This window comes from Phyllostomus discolor, chromosome 4 (assembly GCF_004126475.2).
Source record: "Phyllostomus discolor isolate MPI-MPIP mPhyDis1 chromosome 4, mPhyDis1.pri.v3, whole genome shotgun sequence".
In the NCBI taxonomy this organism is placed as follows: Eukaryota; Metazoa; Chordata; class Mammalia; order Chiroptera; family Phyllostomidae; genus Phyllostomus; species Phyllostomus discolor.
In genome coordinates, this window is record NC_040906.2 from 24,973,617 (window position 1) to 24,993,181 (window position 19,565).

The 19,565-nt window shown below is 41.5% G+C and overlaps 1 protein-coding gene across 1 annotated transcript in view; it reads right to left on the minus strand.

Moving 5' to 3' along the window:
• The window catches only part of PARD3B (par-3 family cell polarity regulator beta), a 972,625-nt gene that overhangs the window by 391,698 nt on the left and 561,362 nt on the right, over positions 1 to 19,565 (minus strand). Inside the window, exons 11-12 of the mRNA XM_028510082.2 lie at positions 16,437 to 16,622; positions 3,343 to 3,513 (exon numbers count right to left, since the gene is read on the minus strand). Coding sequence (XP_028365883.1) covers positions 3,343 to 3,513; positions 16,437 to 16,622 — 357 coding nt within the window. The remainder of the gene's footprint in view (positions 1 to 3,342; positions 3,514 to 16,436; positions 16,623 to 19,565) is intronic.

Here is a 19,565-nt window from a genome sequence, read left to right on the forward strand (position 1 = left end):
CATTTAATTTATGCATTCTTAATAACTATAGTGTTTTCAGCTGCTGAAGGTCCTTTAGCCATTTGTCAAGCCTTATTACGCTTTTTCCACACCCAGTGTTTCTGCACCCTTTGCCTCTGTGCTGCTAGGCAAACCAAGGCTGGTACTCAGTGAACAGTGAACTTTTCAAGTTAACGCTGGAGCCCTGGCAGCCAGGAGAGGCAGGACTTACCTTGCATAGCCTCGTGCTATTTTTAATTGAATGTGTTGGCTAACAAAACTATTCGGTTTCAGGTGTACAGTTCTATAACACATAATCTGTACATTGCACTGGGTGTTCAGCACCCCAAGTCAAGTTTCCTTCCATCACCCTTTATATCCCCATAACCCTCGTCTACCTCCCCCACCCCCCCTCTCCTTCTGATAATCACCGTAGTGTTGTCATGCTCTGATTTAACAACAAGAACAAAAAAATTTTTTTTCTGCTTTCCCAGCTCTTTGATAAATGACACAATCGATATCCCAACAACTGATCAGTAACCAGCCTAATTAAAGTATTCAGCCTGTAAAATAGAGCTGTCGGGCAGCCCTCCATTAGTGTCCCAGCCAATAAAAAATATAATGGATTTTTAAACATACTCTGCTTCCACCGAGATGAGCTTGCAGCAGGAAGGGAAATGTTTTGGGGAATGGAAGGAAAAAACAGGTCATAACCCATTTTTTCACACCGAGTCTCGAGGCTCAAATAGAATTACAATCGAACCTCAAGCTCATCCTTTGAAACACATGTTTCTGTTTGAAATGACTTTGATTCAATCACAGGCTCATTACGTATTCTTTGCAAGGTCCTCATCAAAACTGTTTACGTATTTTGTACATCTGGGTAATGTGGGAAAATAACCCAACAACGATATATTTTGACTTTTCTTAAGTAGCTTCTTCAATTTTTATATCAATATAAGGTTCAAGTAACCATCACGGCACTCTTGCCAAGTCTAACCGATGTGCCTGAACGCATGCGCCATGGGGGGACCGCTTTTCTAGGTTACAGATGCGCTTCCGCTGTGCTGGGGGTTGGGGGGCGGGGGTGGACACACACCCGCAACACCCTCGCAGCTCAGGCTCTGACAACGGTGACACACAGATTGGGGAGATCAAATAGCTGCAGATTTTTTTTTCAATTTAATAAAGATTAGCTGTCTTTAAAAGAAAAAATGCTCTTTAATCTTCAAGGTTCCCACGTGATCTTCAACAGCTGAGAGAGTCAAATACCTGCTTATTCCCCATGGAAAGCATGTAAATTTTAAGAAAACTAAAAATGGATCTTGATTAAATGTCCTCAGGAAAATTGTTTTTTGTCCCATTTCTTATTCACAATGGATTCCCTGGCGAATTGTGTATTAACAAGACTTTTCTGAGGATGGGCAAACAAACTGAAAGTTTAGTACTTTCTTCCAATGGCATAACTGTCAACTCACCCCCGAGTGTGAGAATTAAAAAAAAAAAAAAACTATAATGAAGGAGAATGAAAATGATAAAATGTCTCAACTATATGAGCCAAAATACAGAACACTTACCCACTAAGCATTCATATGTTTCAGAGAAACACATAAAATTTGGGAAGATGAGACGCGGGGGATAACTAACTCTTACAAAAGTACCTTTTTTTTTTTACTTTTGCTATCTGCACAGGTATGCTCCTCTACAGCACTGTTCTCCTGACTTTTCCGTTAGTTTAGGTATCTTTTTTTCTAAAAAAAAAATCTTAAGAGAGGTCAAATACCCTGATGGACAGACGAGGTGGTCATCCTTCACACCCATCTCTAACCCCTGAGTCCCGTGAGGTCCCAGGGTTCCAGAGTAAGAACCAAATTAAACCATAAAGGAGTCAACCCTCTCATGGATGGAAGCAATAAATATGGGTTTTATAGCTGTGTACATAAGTAAAACCATTAAATATTCATGGAAGCCTCTCTGTCACTTAAGCAGACACAAATGTTGAAATCGAGTTGGCTCATTATATATAGTCTCCAGTAATTGGCCAATTTACATTTATTTAACATTTACAAGGTTATGTACAGGGGAGTAGAAAGGTACGGTTACTCCTTTCCAACAGCTGAGAACATAACAAAGTAAGATACAGTTTAGGTTTACGGCTTCGGCTTACCCTCTCAGATGAAGTGGGCCTCAGAGGTAACCTCTCCTCATTCATTCCATGGTATTTATTAAGTGTCTACGATGTGCCGGGAAATGAGGACACATTAAGGGATAAAACAGACAAAAGCGTCTGTCATACAAGTCCCAGCACTCAACCAGGGATGTCTTCGCATGGCCGGATAATGGCCAGCCTGGGATTTCAACTCACGGAACCCAAAACTGCCTTCTTCTCTTGTGGGTTTGAAAACCCTTTATTTCTTCTAAGTGGAACTGATTATTAAAACTAATATTTTATAATAGTATGTTTTAATAGTATCTATCCTACTTTAACTTTGCTTATTATTATATTGCAAACATGACTTGTTTTAGAGACTATATGTGTGATTTGTTAATGCTTTTCTTATTAACCACTGTAAACTTTTCTTCTTAAAATAATTTTAACAGCATTTAGTAATTTCTTTACATATAAAAAAGTGTTAGCTTTGTAATATAATAATTGTGTAATATAGAATTATATAATTGTAAGTGAAATGTTTAGAAACACTAGCATTCGAGAATATCCTATGCTTCTATTTCACGTGTTAGGTAAAACTTTTCCTTACATTAAAAAAGTCCCTAAAGAAAACCTAATAGAAGATTTCAAGTATATTTATTTAATCAAAAACATTTATTTAATAACATGAAGCAAGCAGCTTGCTTAATAGATCAAATTTTAAATTAGTTGCATCCCAGCGCTTTACTGCCCATGTGTGTATTATGGGGAGGAGCACAGATAGCTGACTGCATTGTAACACTCTCCACATGGAGCGCTGTGTGTATCTGATTAAGAACTTCCTATGATATGGACACTGCTGACACATCAACCAAAAAGTATATAAAGAAGTTATACACTTCAATAATTTAGTATGTGAATAAAGCCTTATTCATAAAGTCCAGAGCTCTAGGAATTTCTGGGGGGAAAAAGCTAGAAAATATGGACCTGTTACATTTGATAAATTACTTACTTTATATGCACATTTTTACACCTCCTAGTTATGCCTAAAATATACAACCACCTGTTCACCACATAAATCCATCAGAGAACTTCTGGGGCATATTTTTCCAATTTCAGAATCAGTATAAGTCTAGCTACCACACTAGTGATGTGAGTTTACGTATTCAGGGGCCACTTAGGCAGTTTGCTGAGGAAAGGGAAGGTGCGCTCACCTCCATTGGCCTCTCTGGCCTCCTCAGAATCACCAGCTGGATCATCCCTCGTATGTTTCCCTCCATGGACATCGATCTCCTAAGTGTTTCCATAGCTTCGTGGTTGGACTTTCCCAAGAGGGATTCCCCATTAACTGCAATCAGCTGGTCATTCATCCGCAGACGACCATCCTAGTGCAGAGGAAAGAAAAACAGCATTAAACAGAGAGAAGTTTGGTGATGACATGTGGCTGCTTCAGGGAAAAGTTCAAGTTTAAATATGAAATTAGAAAAAAAGTATTCAGCTATTTGGAATGATTTATTGTCTGTGGCAGAAAAAGGTTCTGGAGTTTATCAAATAGTCACAAATACAAATCAGAATGAATTGTGTGAAAGTATTTTTTAGAAATCTTTGCGTCCCAAGATGCAACAACTTAGACATTTGGACAATGTCTCTTACCGAAATCTTTGGCAAGCACGCTAACCTCGTCTGAGCCTGCCATTTGCTCTGGCGGGGACCATGGTGCTGACTCCAGGAAAGGGGCTTGCCAACAAAAGGAAGTGGTCACATCACTTGAAACAAGGGTTTGCGTTTTCAGGCACAGAGACACGTCATGCTTAAATGTCATGTGCTTGACGATGGTAATGTGTCTCCTGATATCCTTGCTAGCTCTATTGAATAGTGCTGAGAAAAAAAATCCACATGGTATTTTCTCTGACACAACCACAAAGCTGCTAGTCTGACAGTCTGCAAAAGAACACGGAGCTGTGAAGTGAAGGACCAATTTGCTGTGATGTCTTCTGGCAGAAAAGCTTGAGAAAGGGGACTGTCAGGCTTTTTCCAAGAAGGTTCTGACTGATGAGAACTTTTATGCAGCACCTCCAGGAAGGAATGGAACCTTACTCAGCATGTGGGTAGGCGGCCTGGACTCTAGACTAGCTCAGTCCCAGCACCCCGTCATCTGCAGCCAGAATCCCTCACACACGGGAATCTGGCAGCAGCCAGCTCTGCCCAACGGAAGTACTTGAGGGGACCAGGGTGTACCTTCTCAAGAGGCAGACTGGAGGTACAGAATGCTTAAAATATTAAAAGTCAGATTAGAGACATTAATTATGTCTTACACCCATTTTCCACCAGGGTCGAAAGTTCCTGCTATGAGATGCAGATACAGTGTTGGGGATGTTATGCTGCTGCTGACAAATTTCACAGAAATAACAGTAGGTGCACATAACAGCTTACCTTTCCAGAGATTTTTTTCCCCATTAATTATCTCAAGTGAGTCATAGAACTCCAAGAAATAAATCAATGTTTTTGTTCACATTTTACAGACAAGGACACTGAGGCAGGGAAGCAAGGTAATTTCCCCCAAGTCGCAAAAGCAACTCAGAGACACACCAGCCCAAGATCAGGTTTCACAAACCTCGTCTCTTCAGTCTCTCTGCTAGAACTCCCTTGTTACTCCTTTCTAGGCTACAGCTGTGCAATGCTGAAATGGGGCAGGGGAAATATTTAAGGGGTTTTGCAGTTGGAAGTATCTGGGATCCATGTTCAAATGAACAGAATGAAATGCGAAAGAAAAATACTTCCTTAAGAAAGGAGAACACCAGATACACAGAGAACAACAGGACCAAGCGTATAGCTCCGGGAGAGAACTCCTGTGCACAAGTTGGTAAGTTTTGACTAATGCAGTAGCAGATGGTCAGAGGAGGCACCTCTGTGAATAGCAGGGAACAGGGTGAGTGGTGAGAGCTGCTCTGGAGAGCTAATGTCCTCCTGGAGAGCCACGGCACAGGCCGCCTGCTGGAGAGGGTGTTGGCCACGTGGGGTCATGGGAGGCTACCCAAAGGGGCACGGCTCTCTCGATGAAGAAAATGAGAAGGCAAGGCAATGGGGCCGATGGAGACGGGGGAGAATCGGAGCTGTAAGATGTCTGAGTGGGCTGCCTCAACAGAGCAATGCCCCCTCCCTTCCCCTTGTTTTCCCTCTCCACTTAACCTTTACCCCAATTTGGAGCAAATCTGGAAATGAGATTTACAGGAAAGGCCAAACGAGAAAGAAATCGCTTCATTTCTGTTATCTGTTTTGAGTGAGGCACATAAGGAATAAGATTAAGGTTACTGGAAGTGGGGGTAAGACAAAAACAACCTTAATGGTTTAGTCCTATGAAGTGAGACGTGACTCAAGAAATTATTCTATTTCGGCATTTAATGGAAGGACTATCGGGCTGAATCTTGAGAAGGAGGTTAGGCGGGTCACACGATCTTTTTCAGAACAACTGGAGATGGGTGTGTGGTTTTTAAAGAGGAGGAGGAAGCAGAAGAGTTGGATCAAGATCCTCGCTCTGTTAACAGGAAATGAGGTCTAGTGTTGGATTTGTAGAGGCTTAGTCTTGGCAGGACACTTCATGCTGTGTAACAGGAAGAAGAAAGATAAAGACTGAAACGTTATGAGTATCTGTGGGATGAAGGAAATAAAATCTGAGTGAGATCCCACCTGGTAACCTCCTGTGAACCTTCTCTGTGAAGTGCGGGGTGAGGGCTGCATGAAGAGGTAATGAGGAGACAAGGAGACATAAGAACATTGTTTTTTCTTTGGTAAAATAATCTCTCACCAACAGGTATTAAGCACACACTTTTATTTGCAGCTACATTCCAAGTCTCAAGCATGCAGAACTACTACTACTACTGAAGCAGAACATGTTTGCTGCATCCAAACCTCAGGCACAAAGGCAGGGCAGGTCACCCCAGGGCAGCTGGGATTTTTCTTTTTTCTAGAAGACATTCACATTCATCCCAAGTGTCACGTAGAAGTGTGGGCACAATAAAAACCCACACACTCTCATTCTGAGGCTTGGCCTGTCTGCTGCTATTGGCATGTGCTTTTCTCTGTAAGGCGGGTAATTTCATTCATGGTGAAGCAAGCACCATGCCGTCCTGACATGAAGCATATTGTAATCGCAGAATTCAGAGCTGCAAGTGTCCTTAGAAGTCATCGTGCCCAACGTTTCCTGGGCACGGACAGATAATGTGATGGTCAGAGTGGATGATGAACCATTCATCGAACTTCTTGTAAGAGAAGCCACTTGGCTTAGGACTTGCTCAACTGGTTAAGGGTGGAGCTGGGTCAGAAGAGCCCAGGCCCTGGCTTCTCAGCATTACCTACTTGCTGACCCTTGTCTTCCACATACGTGACCATGACTACTCCCTACGGCAGCAGGGCTTCAAGGAAAAAAAAAACTTCCAAAACCGTTGGCAATACGTTACATGACATCTCCTGGGAGAGAGCCCTACACAAAAGCCAGTCGATGACAAAGACAGGGGGCTGTACTGGGGGATGGAAGAGCAAAACAGCAAACTTGCAGAGGAAGAAGAGAACCACCTCTTTACCCAACCAGCTCCACACGCATGCGTATCTACGCCTAGTCTGGATCTAAATTCAGTGAGGAGCTCATTGCTCCTCGCTCACCAAATAGTCCTCAAAATTGCATACGTCTATTCTGCTTTGGAATAACTTTGACAGGAAAAATAGGTATTTATGGTTTTATTTTTTTCTACGAATACTATATTCAAGTAAACACTTAGGCACTCGGATGCTAACTCTCATAACTGATTTTACATAAGTGAATTCAAGTATGTAAGGATATTGCTCAGTAATCTTAGGATATTTATTTCATTATAACCTGGGCCATACTCACATTTGTTTTAAAAAATATCCCTTTCTGCTCAATGTTTGTATCTCTGCTCCCCTCCCCTCACCCACGCTCCAAATTTGTACTTTGAAATCCTAACTTCCAACACGAGGTTATTAGGAGGTAGGGCCTTCAGGAGGTGATTAGGTCACGAGAACAGAGCCCTCATGAATGGGATTAATGCCCTTGCTCCCTCGGCCAGGTGAGGTGACAGCAAGAAGATGCCCATTGATCAACCCAAAGGGGCTTCTCACCAGGCATCAAATCTGCTGGTGCCTTGATGTTAGGCTTCAGCCTCCAGAATCATGGGAAAGAAATTTCTGTTGTTTATAAGCCGGCTACTTTATGACATTTTGTTATAGCAGCCTGACCACACCGAGACACCTTCCTTCCTAACCAAAAAGACAGCAACTACACTCTGCCCTCTGACAGCCCCATAACCAACTCTATCTGTCCTCAAGCTAGGAAGAAGCGCAGGAATTTCCAAAAGAAGGAGAACAGTATAAAAATAAGGAGTAACTTCTTCAGGGCATCTTAGGACAAATAAAAACTGGTGTGAGATTGGGTCTTCTTCAGATCCTGGGCTTCAGATCCCATCAGTCCTCACCTGGCTCTCATGCAGGAAGAAGAGTGGAGGAGGAGACAAGATGTTTGAGTTTGACATCTTCCTCTAACTGAACACCTAATATAGGCCAGTCCTCGTGCAAATATTTTGCATATGTTCTGCCATTCATTTCTTACAACAGCCCTTTGATGCTACTCTCTGCTATCTAAGAGACAGAAGAGGGACGCTCAGAGACATGAAGTGACTTGCTAAAGAGCACTAGCATTGCAGGTCTACTTGTTTTCGAATCAGACATGTACCTGTCATGCTATGTTGCTTCTAAAATCAGAGCTCGAGGGATGATTAAAGGCACTAAAAATTGTTCATGGCAATATTTATTAATGTCTTGCTACTTTGTGCTGAAGTCTTTACATGCATTAGACAAATTATTCCTCATAAGAATCATATACATTGGGGACGACTGCCCCGTTTTTTAAAGGAAGACACCGAATATCAGGCCAGCTGAGTGCATGATTACAAGTCACATTTCTAAAGGCAGATTTGAACTAGGTCTGGCTCACTCTGGAGTTCATGTTTTCAACTGCTTTGCTAGTGATTCTTGTCTTTTTGGGGCTTGCAGATTCCTTTGAGAATCTAGTCAAAGCTACAGATTCTTACCTCTTAAAAATACATATTTGCACCCCAGTTTCTCCATAGGTGTGCATTTGGACCAGGTAGTTCTTTGTAGGGGGGGGGCAGTCAGGAGGGTGTTTCATGTGCCCACCAAAGCATATCCATGCCTTCTGGGGGATCCGGTGACCTTATAGTTCAGCTCCCATTATATTCAATGGAGCCTGGTTTCTACCTCTGCCACAATTACTGGTGACATGGCATGGCTTAATCCATCACTTTGGGCCAATTTCTTGTGAGGCTCCTTACCTCTAGAGGTTTCATGACTACCGAGGGGAGAGCAAGAAAGCCATGGTAAAGACCTAGTCTCTGCAAAACCTGAGGCAGCATTTGAGAGTGGGCTGGCTTTCCCAGGGGTAGCTGGCTGGGGTCCAAAGCCAGTCCGCATTAGGCCATGGTGTTGAGAGGATTAATCATGACCAGATGTCAGCTTCTGCCTCTGCGTGTTTCTAAAGGGGCCCTCGGTAAAGCCTTCTGGGGTAGTATCAATACCCAGAGCCCAGACCCCGAAGCCTGACTTCAGACTACAGGGCAGGGTTCTCCCAGAGTGGGGTGGGCCTCCCGGCGAGATGGCACCCGATGGAGGGAGAGGACTGTCCTGAAAACAACTTTCTCAAGGCTCTAAAATCATTCTGTGACCACTTCTGCCTGTTGCACTTTTGAAAATAAAAGGAAAAAAAATCCCAACCTAGAAGAAAACCTTGCAGTCCAGACTGAAATCATTTCACTTCATTTAAAAGCAAGAGCAATGAAAGGAACAGAATAAATCAAGATTGTAAAGTATAGTTTTTAAAATTAAGAAGTGGGATAAAGAGAGTTGCTGAGACTGGGAACACATCAATTCTTGTCTGGAGGAGTCGCTGCCTACATTAGCCAATGCTTTCCATCATATGCCCCATGACAATTTCAACCAAGATTAACGGGACATTCTTCCCCAACCACAGCTCTCTTTTTTAGGGACAGTAAATTGCATTCTGGTGTACACACCATGGCAACTTGACCCACACTCTTCCTTCTGTCCAAGACGTCCTTTGCATTCCTGCTCACCTGTTGGATGTGTATCCTTTGTAAGAAGGCTAAGCAACTGCCTTCCATTCATCATTTTCTCCATAGGCAGAATTGCTCAATCATCTCAACATCCATGATACTTTTATATTTGTCTCCCATAACCCAGATCACAGTAGAGTTGTTTACACACTTACTCTATCACCCTACCACCTCTACAGGTTATGGAATGAGTCGTCTCAAGTTCCTCACTGCAGGTCTTCAAGAAATACTTGCTAAGTTGAGTCACTTGAAAAATATTTCATTCAGGTGCTTTGGGCCTGGTGTAAGTTTCAACTACAATAGACAAACTGTTTAATTTACAGACTATGACTATGAGAGATATGTGAAACCGGGCAAGCTTGGCTACCCCAGCACATGTTCGGAGAGCCTTTGTAATTCTGAAAATGAAGCTTGCTTACCTTCTGTGAACTGACCCAATATCCTGTTGTTCAGCTCTGCAAGACTCTCTATTTATCTAATTCAGTTACTGCCGTAAAAGGCTCAGTTCAGTTCTGTGGCAAACCAGTGAAGTTTCGGTAACATACCATTTACTCAGCACCAGCGGCATGAGACTTTTTTTTAAAAAGACATCTGAAGAGTATTTTTTTGTGTGCATCAGAATCTACATAAATCCATTCTGATATAATGTTTTCAAAATGTATTATAACTCTTTCCATTTTGAACACCTCCTGGAAACATGGGCATAAATAAATACATCATAACGTAGAGCCTGTATTATAGTCACTACTGAATCTTATCATTTCCTCAGCAAGAAAGTTTCAGAAGCAGTGACTTGGGGTCGTCACAGTATTCATTGGCCTACGATGAAGTAATCGCACTTGGTGCTCATTTCACTCTTTTTCGGTCCCCAGTCATACCAGCTTCCTCTCCATCCCTTCCTATCTCCTTTCTGGTTTTCTGCTTTCAGTTTACTTTGGCCTAGAAAGCCGGATAATAAAAAGCTTACGAAGGCCTATGTGCGATACATGAATCAAAAAGATTCTGCATAAATGCCTAATTGGATTAGAATCTCAGAGGCCTTTCCAACTTATTGAAAATTATTTACTTAAAAAAAATAAACAGTGCTCCTGTTTGTGCTATGATGGCTAAAAGCCTGGTTACTAGAAAAATGAGCCCCAAGTAGAATATCTAGAACAAAACTCTGAGCATATTATAAACTCCTATCCATGCCTATCATGAAAGTGAATATAGCTTCTTAGGTGAAAGGTACTGTTTGCAGATCCAAAGTATCATCATCTTGGAATATCAACTTTCACAAGATTATAATTTCCTTTTTGATTAGATCTACCAACTCTTTTTTGTTCAAGCCTACTAAGACAACCATGGAGTTCAAAACATACATCAAATTGATGTAGACTTCCAAAATTTCATCCAGCATGGTATAAATTTATTTTTCATTTGCATGTCCATGCATGAAATAAAAATGTGAGAGTGATAAAGATCAGCAAGAAAAGTAATGATTGATGCTGGTGTTGTGGGATTTTAAAAGTAACGTTATATACTTATAAAATAGTTACTACTGCAGAAAGTTCATATAGTCAGGCTTCTCATTTATGGGTTAACATTCACTAACATTTTCAGCTTTTTAGCAAAAGGAAATTGGTTAAAAATAATTGGCATAACATTATCATTTTTTTCTCATTTTTAAATTAGTAATTTCATTTTTTAAGGTAAAATTCTTAATGGATAAATAGTGAGTATAAATTTCTCCTGGTAAAGTTTCTGTTTTTGCTTTTTTTAATACTCACCCAAGGATATACTTACTGATTTTAGAGAGAGAGAAAGTGGAGGGGAGAGAGAGAAAGAGAGAGTGAGTGAGAAACACTGATCTGAGAGAGAAACACTAGAGATCAAACCTGCCCCACTGGGGATCGAACCTTCAACCTTTTGGTGTATGGGATGACATTTCCACCAACTGAGCTACCTGGCCAGGGCATAAAGTTCCTGCTTTTAGTAGTCCACAAGATGTATAATGTTCCTCTGACTAGGATGAAATGCTAGAGCTTGGGTTCTAACGTTTGAGGATTTGCAGTGGAGCTATTTTTCACTCAGATTGTATGGTCCTTTTGTCAAAGGTAAAAATCTGGAAGACATGAATACGAGTGATGTTCTTTACGGTTCTCTCCCAGTACAAAACATTATCAATTTTAAGGGAAATGAATAGTTGAAGAAATCATTTAACATTAGTGTTTCTTAAAAAGCTGTCCCTTTTATCTTCCTTTGAATTCATTAATTATAGATCTGTCACATGATTTATAGATGCCAGCAGAGATGGAGGTGGAGATTACTCATGCTGGGAACTCCTACTGGACTCCTGTTCAGAGCCTGGAAGCTATTAAATGTTCCTTACTATGAAGAGACATGAAAATTTAGAATCAAGCCCCTTGTTCCCAGAAATTCCAGGACTGTGCATAGTCTCTCCAAAACTTCATATTTTAGTCATTTTAAAAATAGGAGGATTGTTTGTATTGGATAAAACTTTTTCTTTCACCCATTATTAAATAGTGTAGATTGTGAAATTCTGCATCTCTCAGAGGGAAGAATTCGAATTTCCTAAGCACACAAAAATCAAATCATTCAAATTATGTCTATTTCATATTCTGAGTGCATGCATTTGCAATTAGCTATGGCAGGCATTTTTCTTTCACCTAATTTCATCATCATCAAGTAGTATTTATTAAGCACAAACCTGGCTAATTAATTTTCTAGAGAATAACAGGAATTCTTAAATGCATTCTCTCTTTTTAAGAGCCCTTAAATAATCTACCTTATATATGACATTATTCCCTAGGCAAAAATTGTTTTTAAATTTAAATTATTACCTTATTATTTCAAAGTTTCCATAGGACACATTTAAATCCCAAAGTAGAGTCAAATAAAAAAAATCACGTTCTGTGAGATTTGTTTTTACTACATGTTAATTTTCTATCTTTAAAAAATTGCTATTCTAGTTGTATATGTTTCTAAAAGTGATTCATTTTTAGGTAAAAAATAAGCAGTTTAAATTAGTATAATCAATAGATATAAAAATGTATTTATTTCAAAAAAGGTTTAATTAATATGGTATGTCAAAAGCAAAAAAAAAAAAAAACAAAAACAAAAAACAAACAAACAAAAAAACCCCTGATCTCAGAATTCAAAATGTTTGGCAAATAAGAATGAAAATATCTAAGGCCTTCGATCTGCTAGTCAGGATTTTGTGTGTGCCTCAATGGAGAAAAGGAAGAGCTACTTTTTAGTGGATTTTGGGAAAACGGAGTGAGTATTCTTCCCAAGGTTTTTTTTTCTCACTACAATGAAGGCAATGTTTCTTTTTCACTTACCAGTCACACATTCACTTTAAATTCCAATCATAAAAGTGAAGTTTTAGAAAAGCATCCTCATGACACACTATTTTTATTCAATTCATCATTGTCCTTGGGTCATGAGACGTTAACCCATATACTTGTATGTAGTATATATTGGTTCTGGAAGCACCTGCCCTGGACTTCAGGGGCAAATGCCCAGGAAGAAGGACAGCACTGAAATGAAACTACGGAAGACAGTAACCCATGGTATTGTTTAAGCATGTTAGTATCACTACGCTGACTTGTACTTGGCTGTTACGGTGGACGGTTACTTTGGACATCACAAGGGGAGCTCAGAGGGATGCTCAGGAGAGGTCCGCAGAGACCGCAGGATGCAATCACATTCTGAAGTGGCAAATGCTGGGTCCTAACATGAGTGGGGAAGAGTTTCTGGGCTTCTTGACTAGAACTTAAATATTTAAGCATTTGGATAATTCTGAATAGAGTAAAACACCATTTTGCTTGCCCTTGGAGTGAGTGACGGATTCACTTCCAAGAGGCAATCCTACTGTAGCTTACTTCTCTATTAGAAGTGACTCAGATAGGAGCCAACATGATAGAAAGCAGTAGCCTGAAAGGTAAGGGGGAAAAAAAAAGAGGCCCTCAATTAGAGTCACAGTCACTCAGGGAGGGTTTTACATCTGGTAAGAAGCAGCCTATCTGTTCACACCAACGGAGGCCCCCAGGAGAGCAGAGCACAGAAATTCCACAGGAAGAATTTGGTCATAGTTTTCAGAGTAGTTTAGTTTTCAAAAACCCACCTTCTCTAAAGGGAAAAAAAAGACCTTGAGAGCCAATTAGTGGTATGAAGGGCCAGGAGAGAAGGACTGTATTCTGGCAGAAAGGTTATTTTGCTGGTACCAGGTAGAAACCTGGGGCCAGATGCTGAACCCCATGTCCCCCACGCTCCTCTCCCCTTTGCCCCAGGGACGTGCAGTCTGCTCCACTTGTGTCTTCTGAACGGGGTCAGGAACAGAGTCTCAGAACAATTTTTGTAAAACATAATCCTGTGTCACAGAACAGGTGGCAATGTTTTGAGGGGGAACAGTGGAATATTGGAACAGCAGAAGGAGAATAGAAAAAACTGTCTCTTTTGTACTTAATCAGATGTCTTGCGAGCAGCGCTTAGGCCTCTTCCCTTTACACTGCGAGTAAACAAGACGAATGGATACGAAACACTCACAATAAGGCTAAACTCATGATTGATGCCCCTTGCTGTTTAAGATCAGCTATAAATATGCTGTCCAGTGGTTTTTAATGGTGTGACTGTCTGACTCAGCAGACCAGTGTCAGGAAAGAAATTTACATAAATGGAGAGTGAAATCTTTCTGTAAGAAACAGGACTGTTAGAAAGTGCTTAGGTAAGGAGATGCTCACTTGCACAAATACAGATATCCATATTAATCCAGCTCTCCAATATCTGCTTGAGCTTAAGTTATTGCCCATAGAAAAGCTAAGATGTTTGCTTTTAATTTCCAAAAATTCATTTCAATTTCAATTTTACTTGGAATAAATTCTGCAAATAGAGCTGTCATTAGGAATGAGAAGAATAGCATCCAGCTGATGTCCACAAACGTGACCAAGACCCATCCTGAAACACAGCGCATGCTCAGATGGCTTGGCCAAGAATGACAAGCCTGATGCAAGAGAATTCCAGGGCAACAGTCCCTGATCTCCAGGATATGAATAGAGCAGATGAAAGAGCCTTCGGCTCAGGGCCGCAGAGCACAGAGTCTGAGGTCAGGCTGCCTGGATTCAAATCTCAGTTTAGGCAATTCCTGGCCATGGGACCACAGGCGCACAGATGCCATGTGGACAGGCATTAACTGCTGCAACCTGCAATCTCCCCTTGGTGAAGTGACATGATAATAATCCAGTGTGAGCGTAAAGAATAAAGCCAGAGAAGCCACCCAAAACACCTTTCATGCTATCTGGCATGTATTTACACTAAGAATAATGAATGTTATTTGCTGCTGTTGTTTTATTACTATTATTTTCCTTCTGCTCCTGATTCTGCATTTCTGAGCCAGATTGGAGAGTCAGATAGGTTGGATGATGGGCCTCAATTCTTCATCCTTCTCTGCTTCACAAGGGCAAAGTGTGGGCGGGCTATGTCTCCTCATGCCATGGACTGACTTTGAATTCAACCATATGACTAGTTTTGGCAAGTGTGTGTGTGTGTGTGTGTGTGTGTGTGTGTGTGTGTGTAACAGTGAGCCAATTTGGATCCCAGATCTTAGGAAGCTTCATACATTGCTGTGGGCCCTCTGGCAACTCATAGCATAAGAAGAACATGCTGCAGCTAGCTTGCTGGTCCAAGACACAGGTGAAGTGTGGGGAGCACAGTTAGACTTGTCAACCTATGGTGTGACAGAGAGACACTGGCTTGAATCTACAGCCCTCCAGCTGCCCGGCAGAGTCACGAGGGTCCTGAGGAAAATAAAGACTCACTGATGTCTGTTACTAAATTTTAGTCATTATTTATTATGCAACAAGAGCTACCCGATCCAAGGAATGCATTGAAGAATCGTCTATCCACAATGCATTTCTTATTTTTCAAATGAAAAGACATTACCTCAGTGCCTATGTCTGCAACAGAAGTGATACGGTAGGTTGAAGAAGAAAAATGCTTCAGCAAAGCTAGGATTCCAGGACCTGGGCTGCTCCTATAAATCCTAACTAGGCTCTCTTGACGTTTGTGTAGGAGGTGGCATACCTTATTAATACCAAGATTGTTTAAATATGGCTAACAGTTATAAAGTTTATCATAGGCACTGCGCTAGGCACTTTATATATTTTGCCTCTTTTTGTCCTTATGAGAGCACTGGGACATAGGCACCACTAATTGTGTTCTTTTGACAAACAAGGAAACTGAGGCGTATTGAGGACAAGCCACCTGCCAACATTCGCAGAGTCACTAAGGTAGGGTTCAAACTCAGGGGGTCTCATTGTCCATCAGGAGCTGATGATGAGCTCAACACGTTTCCCCCTCTGTAAGCACTTTATTGCTTTAATAACATTTTCTGTATCACTTTATTTAGTCCTTAGAACCCGTGGGTTAGGCATTATTTAGTATCTCTATTTTACAGATGGGGAAATGGGAACACAGCTGGTCAAGTTCCCTGCCAGCCGGCGGTGGTGCTGGATTTGAACACACACAGTCTAGTCCACTACACACCGCCCTACGTTAACACAGCTGTGATCACACTCCCGGTCCATTGTGAAAGGGCAGAATCACGTTCTTCCTTTTTTTTTTTTTTTTTTTTTGAAACATATAGACTTCTCCTAGTTCAAAGGCAAACAATGCACTCCCAGCACCAGTTATCTTCCAGTGTATGAAATGTGATCAATGACCTTTAGTTTACACTACAATCACTCGCAGGCTCCACTGAGCTTTTTTTCTTGCTAGCACAATTTTTTCTTATTTGCTACCTTCACATCGACTTATTCTTTTTTAGTTCTGTTTTTCTGATGGTGTATTTTTAGGTTCAAGTCTTTCAGGTTGCAAATTCAGGGTAATACTAGCAGAGTAATAAAAAAGAGCGCAAGGAAGAATGTTAATCATGCTGGGTTTGTAGACCCATCTCTAGGAAATGAAACGAGCCACTTAAAGTATGAAAAGAGGCCATTGTTGCCCAGACGTGTTCACACATCCATTTCCTGACCACGGCAGCAGAGCCGCAGGGGTCTCACACCTTCACACACGTTCTCCAGCCGGTCCTCCAGCACGAAAGCCACTTATCTCCACACTGACGTGGAAACATCATTCTTACCCACCTTAAACGCAGCACCTCCATGGATGATGGATTTGATAAAAATCCCCAGGTCTGTTCCAGTTTCTCGAGATTTGTTTCCTTTCAAGCTCACCCCAAGACCAGCAGAGCCAGAATCATTCAGGGGGATCTCAAAGGTGAGTTGATCAGTTGTCTCCGGAGAGAGAGCATGGCAGTCAGGTTCTCCTTTCTGATGGGGAAATGCACATGAAAAGAGTGAAGGGAAGAGAGCAGGTTAATATTTACACACCCACATGGCCAAACACGGATGCATTTGGGAAGAGAGGATGACTGGACCTCTAACAGTGTGTTCCAGCTCCCACCGGGCAAAGGGTGGTCTTTCTCCCTGCAAGGGGCTAACACCACATCCAGGGGGTGGCGGGAGAGCTTTGGGGAATAATGTTTGGTCATGGGCAACAGAGAGGATTCTTTGGCAAGGCGGAGCCACGCCACTTGAAACATAAGTATTTGAAATTTCAGCAAAAAATTCTTGATAATTAAAGAGGCTGGGCATTAGACTTAGGGAATGTTGGGTACCAGAAAAGACCTTAGAGTTTACATGGTTGTAGTCCCTTTATTTTACAGATGAAGAAACAGAGCTTAGTGCAGAAACAAGCTAAAATTTTAAAGAAATATCTGACTTATATAATTTAAAACATATCATTTACCATGAAAGCAATGCTACTGATAAAGATTGTCAATAGAATACAGAACACTGAAAAAAACAAAATGTTATTTTAAAGTTAGAGAGATGTGATTTATAATAGAGATCACTGAACTACATTTTACTTTGTCAAAATTCAGGCCTTAGGCATGCTTCTTTGGGTAGAACTGACTGGCCACTTCTGAACCTAAAAAAATGGTAATGCCCAATAAACACTGATGTCCTCTCTGTTGAATGACACCTTGCCACAAGAATAGTTGCCCTTAAAAAACACAGCATGTGGTGGTAAAAGGCACACTTAGGGTTCAGGAATCCCCAGAGAAGTCCATGGTTAATTGTATTGCTCCTTAGTGTTTTCAAATGTGCACCAGTGGTAACAAGAAAGTGTACCCCAGCGGTAATAAGAAAGTGCTGTCCACATGGTAAACTTTGCAGGTGCCCGTCTACATTCCTCTTAAGCTTGCGGAAATGTGAAACTCTGCCACGGGGTTTGAAATTTGAAAATGAGATAGCCCTGGAAACCATCAACTCATTCTAGGCCAGTAGTTCCTTCCTCTCTATAATTATGTCTAGAGACTCTCCTCTGAAGGTCACTCTGAGGGACTCTTATGTAAAATTATGTATTTTAAAAATCACTGGGCATGTCTGAATGTCAGTCACCAAATAGCAACTATAAAATCAGAGGTAGCAAAGAACCCATAATTAAAACAGGATTAGGAGGCCTGAGCATAGCCAGACCCACTGGTGTGGCGTTTTCAGCTCCTACCGAAACAGAGAAAGCCCATGTCAAACTTCACAGAAGTAGTTCCTTCATTTAATTTCACTGTAAACCAAGTTAGCTGTAAATATTTTGACAAGAGGTAGCTTTAAAGAAATGAAACTTTATTGCTTAATTTAATAAACCTATTATAGGTTAGTTCTTTTAACTAATTCATTTCATTATAATCTAAGAAAAAAATCCTATTATTTGATTCAAACTAGCTGTCTTTTTTCCATTGGAATGCCAGAGTTAGATACTAAGTGTAAATTACTGGTCGTCATCTTTGTCTTCCAAAATGCCCTGTTGAGAACCCACAACATTTCATAATCATTTACGTTTCCGGGCTTCTCTGGGAGTTGGTTAATTTATGTCTGATAAAGTTCTACTGAATTAAAATATAAACTAAAGAGCCGCTATTTTTACTAGAAGTGTGTGCAAGGGACAGACCGGGAGGCTGCTCTGGCTTCTTATCTCCCGGAGACCAAGTGACTAGAGCACAAGTCCTGCTTGAGTGGCACCCCCAAACCACCGTGTTCTGTGCCCACACCAGCTGCAGACCGCCGTTCAACTCTTAGTAAGTTCCACAACCACCGTCTGTGTGGACACCTTTCCTTTATCACATAAGTGGTGAAAACAAAATGGAAGTCAGGCAATAGTATGCTTATCTTTTCATTTTAAACTTAAAATTGATCTTTTATAAGTCCTTGATGTCTACGAGCGACAAACTAGTGCTAAGAATGATTGGTTCTGTGCTGAGCGCTTTACGCATATCAGTATGCTCACTGTTTGCATCAAGCCTTTGGGGATAATTATCATGCCCTTTTAGAGATGAGGACACTGAGGCGCACAGCAGTTTGTAAGTACTGTGTGTGTGTACGCACCGTGTTCATGTGTGTGTGCTGTGTGTGCACGTGTGTAAGCATCCTGTGTGCATAGTGAGTACCACGCCTTGCCGACTGTCAGTGCTGAAGTTCTGTGGGGCCCACGCACTGTGGCTCTGGTGTTCGACTCCTAGCTGCTGCGCTAAGTGTTAGGGTCTGCGACCCACCGTGACTTGGCCTCACCGCAAGGAATTCCAAGACAGAGTCCCACAGTCACGACGTCTCACATTTCCCACCCAACTGCAGTGATGCTTTATGTCTTTCTTATGCTATATCAGGCTCAAACCATAATTAGTGGTCTCTAATAACGGCAAACTTTCCAATGGCGAAGGAAGCCATTACGGTAGTTAACATAGCCATTTCCTCTGTTAGAAATAAATGTCCCTTTACCTAATGCACAAAAAAATCAATATGCTGAATGCCTTCCTCCAATGATCTTGGCTCATCGAGTGACTCTGAAAATTAAAGTTGGATCTTGCCAGACAACATGAGGGAGCAGGACGGAAAGAGGCCTGAAGTCCTCAAGGGGGCCCCAGAGGCAGGACCTTCGCAAGAGCCTGATCCCAAAGGATTGTCCGGACCTTAGACTCTCCTTGGCTTCCTGCTCTTCGGACAAGAGCTCTTCCCAAACTGTGTCAGGTGCATCCCTTGCTTTTCCCATCCAAGACGTCCAGTGGGGGGAAAAAATCCAAAGAGGCAAGCCTGGCATAGTGAGGGAAATCTTAGGAGTTTCGTTTAGTTTCTGTCTCCTCATTTTCTCTTACACTTGCCGTGAGAGGCCACGTGTCTACATTCCACGTGCTTGAGGTTCCTGGAGCAGGGTCCAGG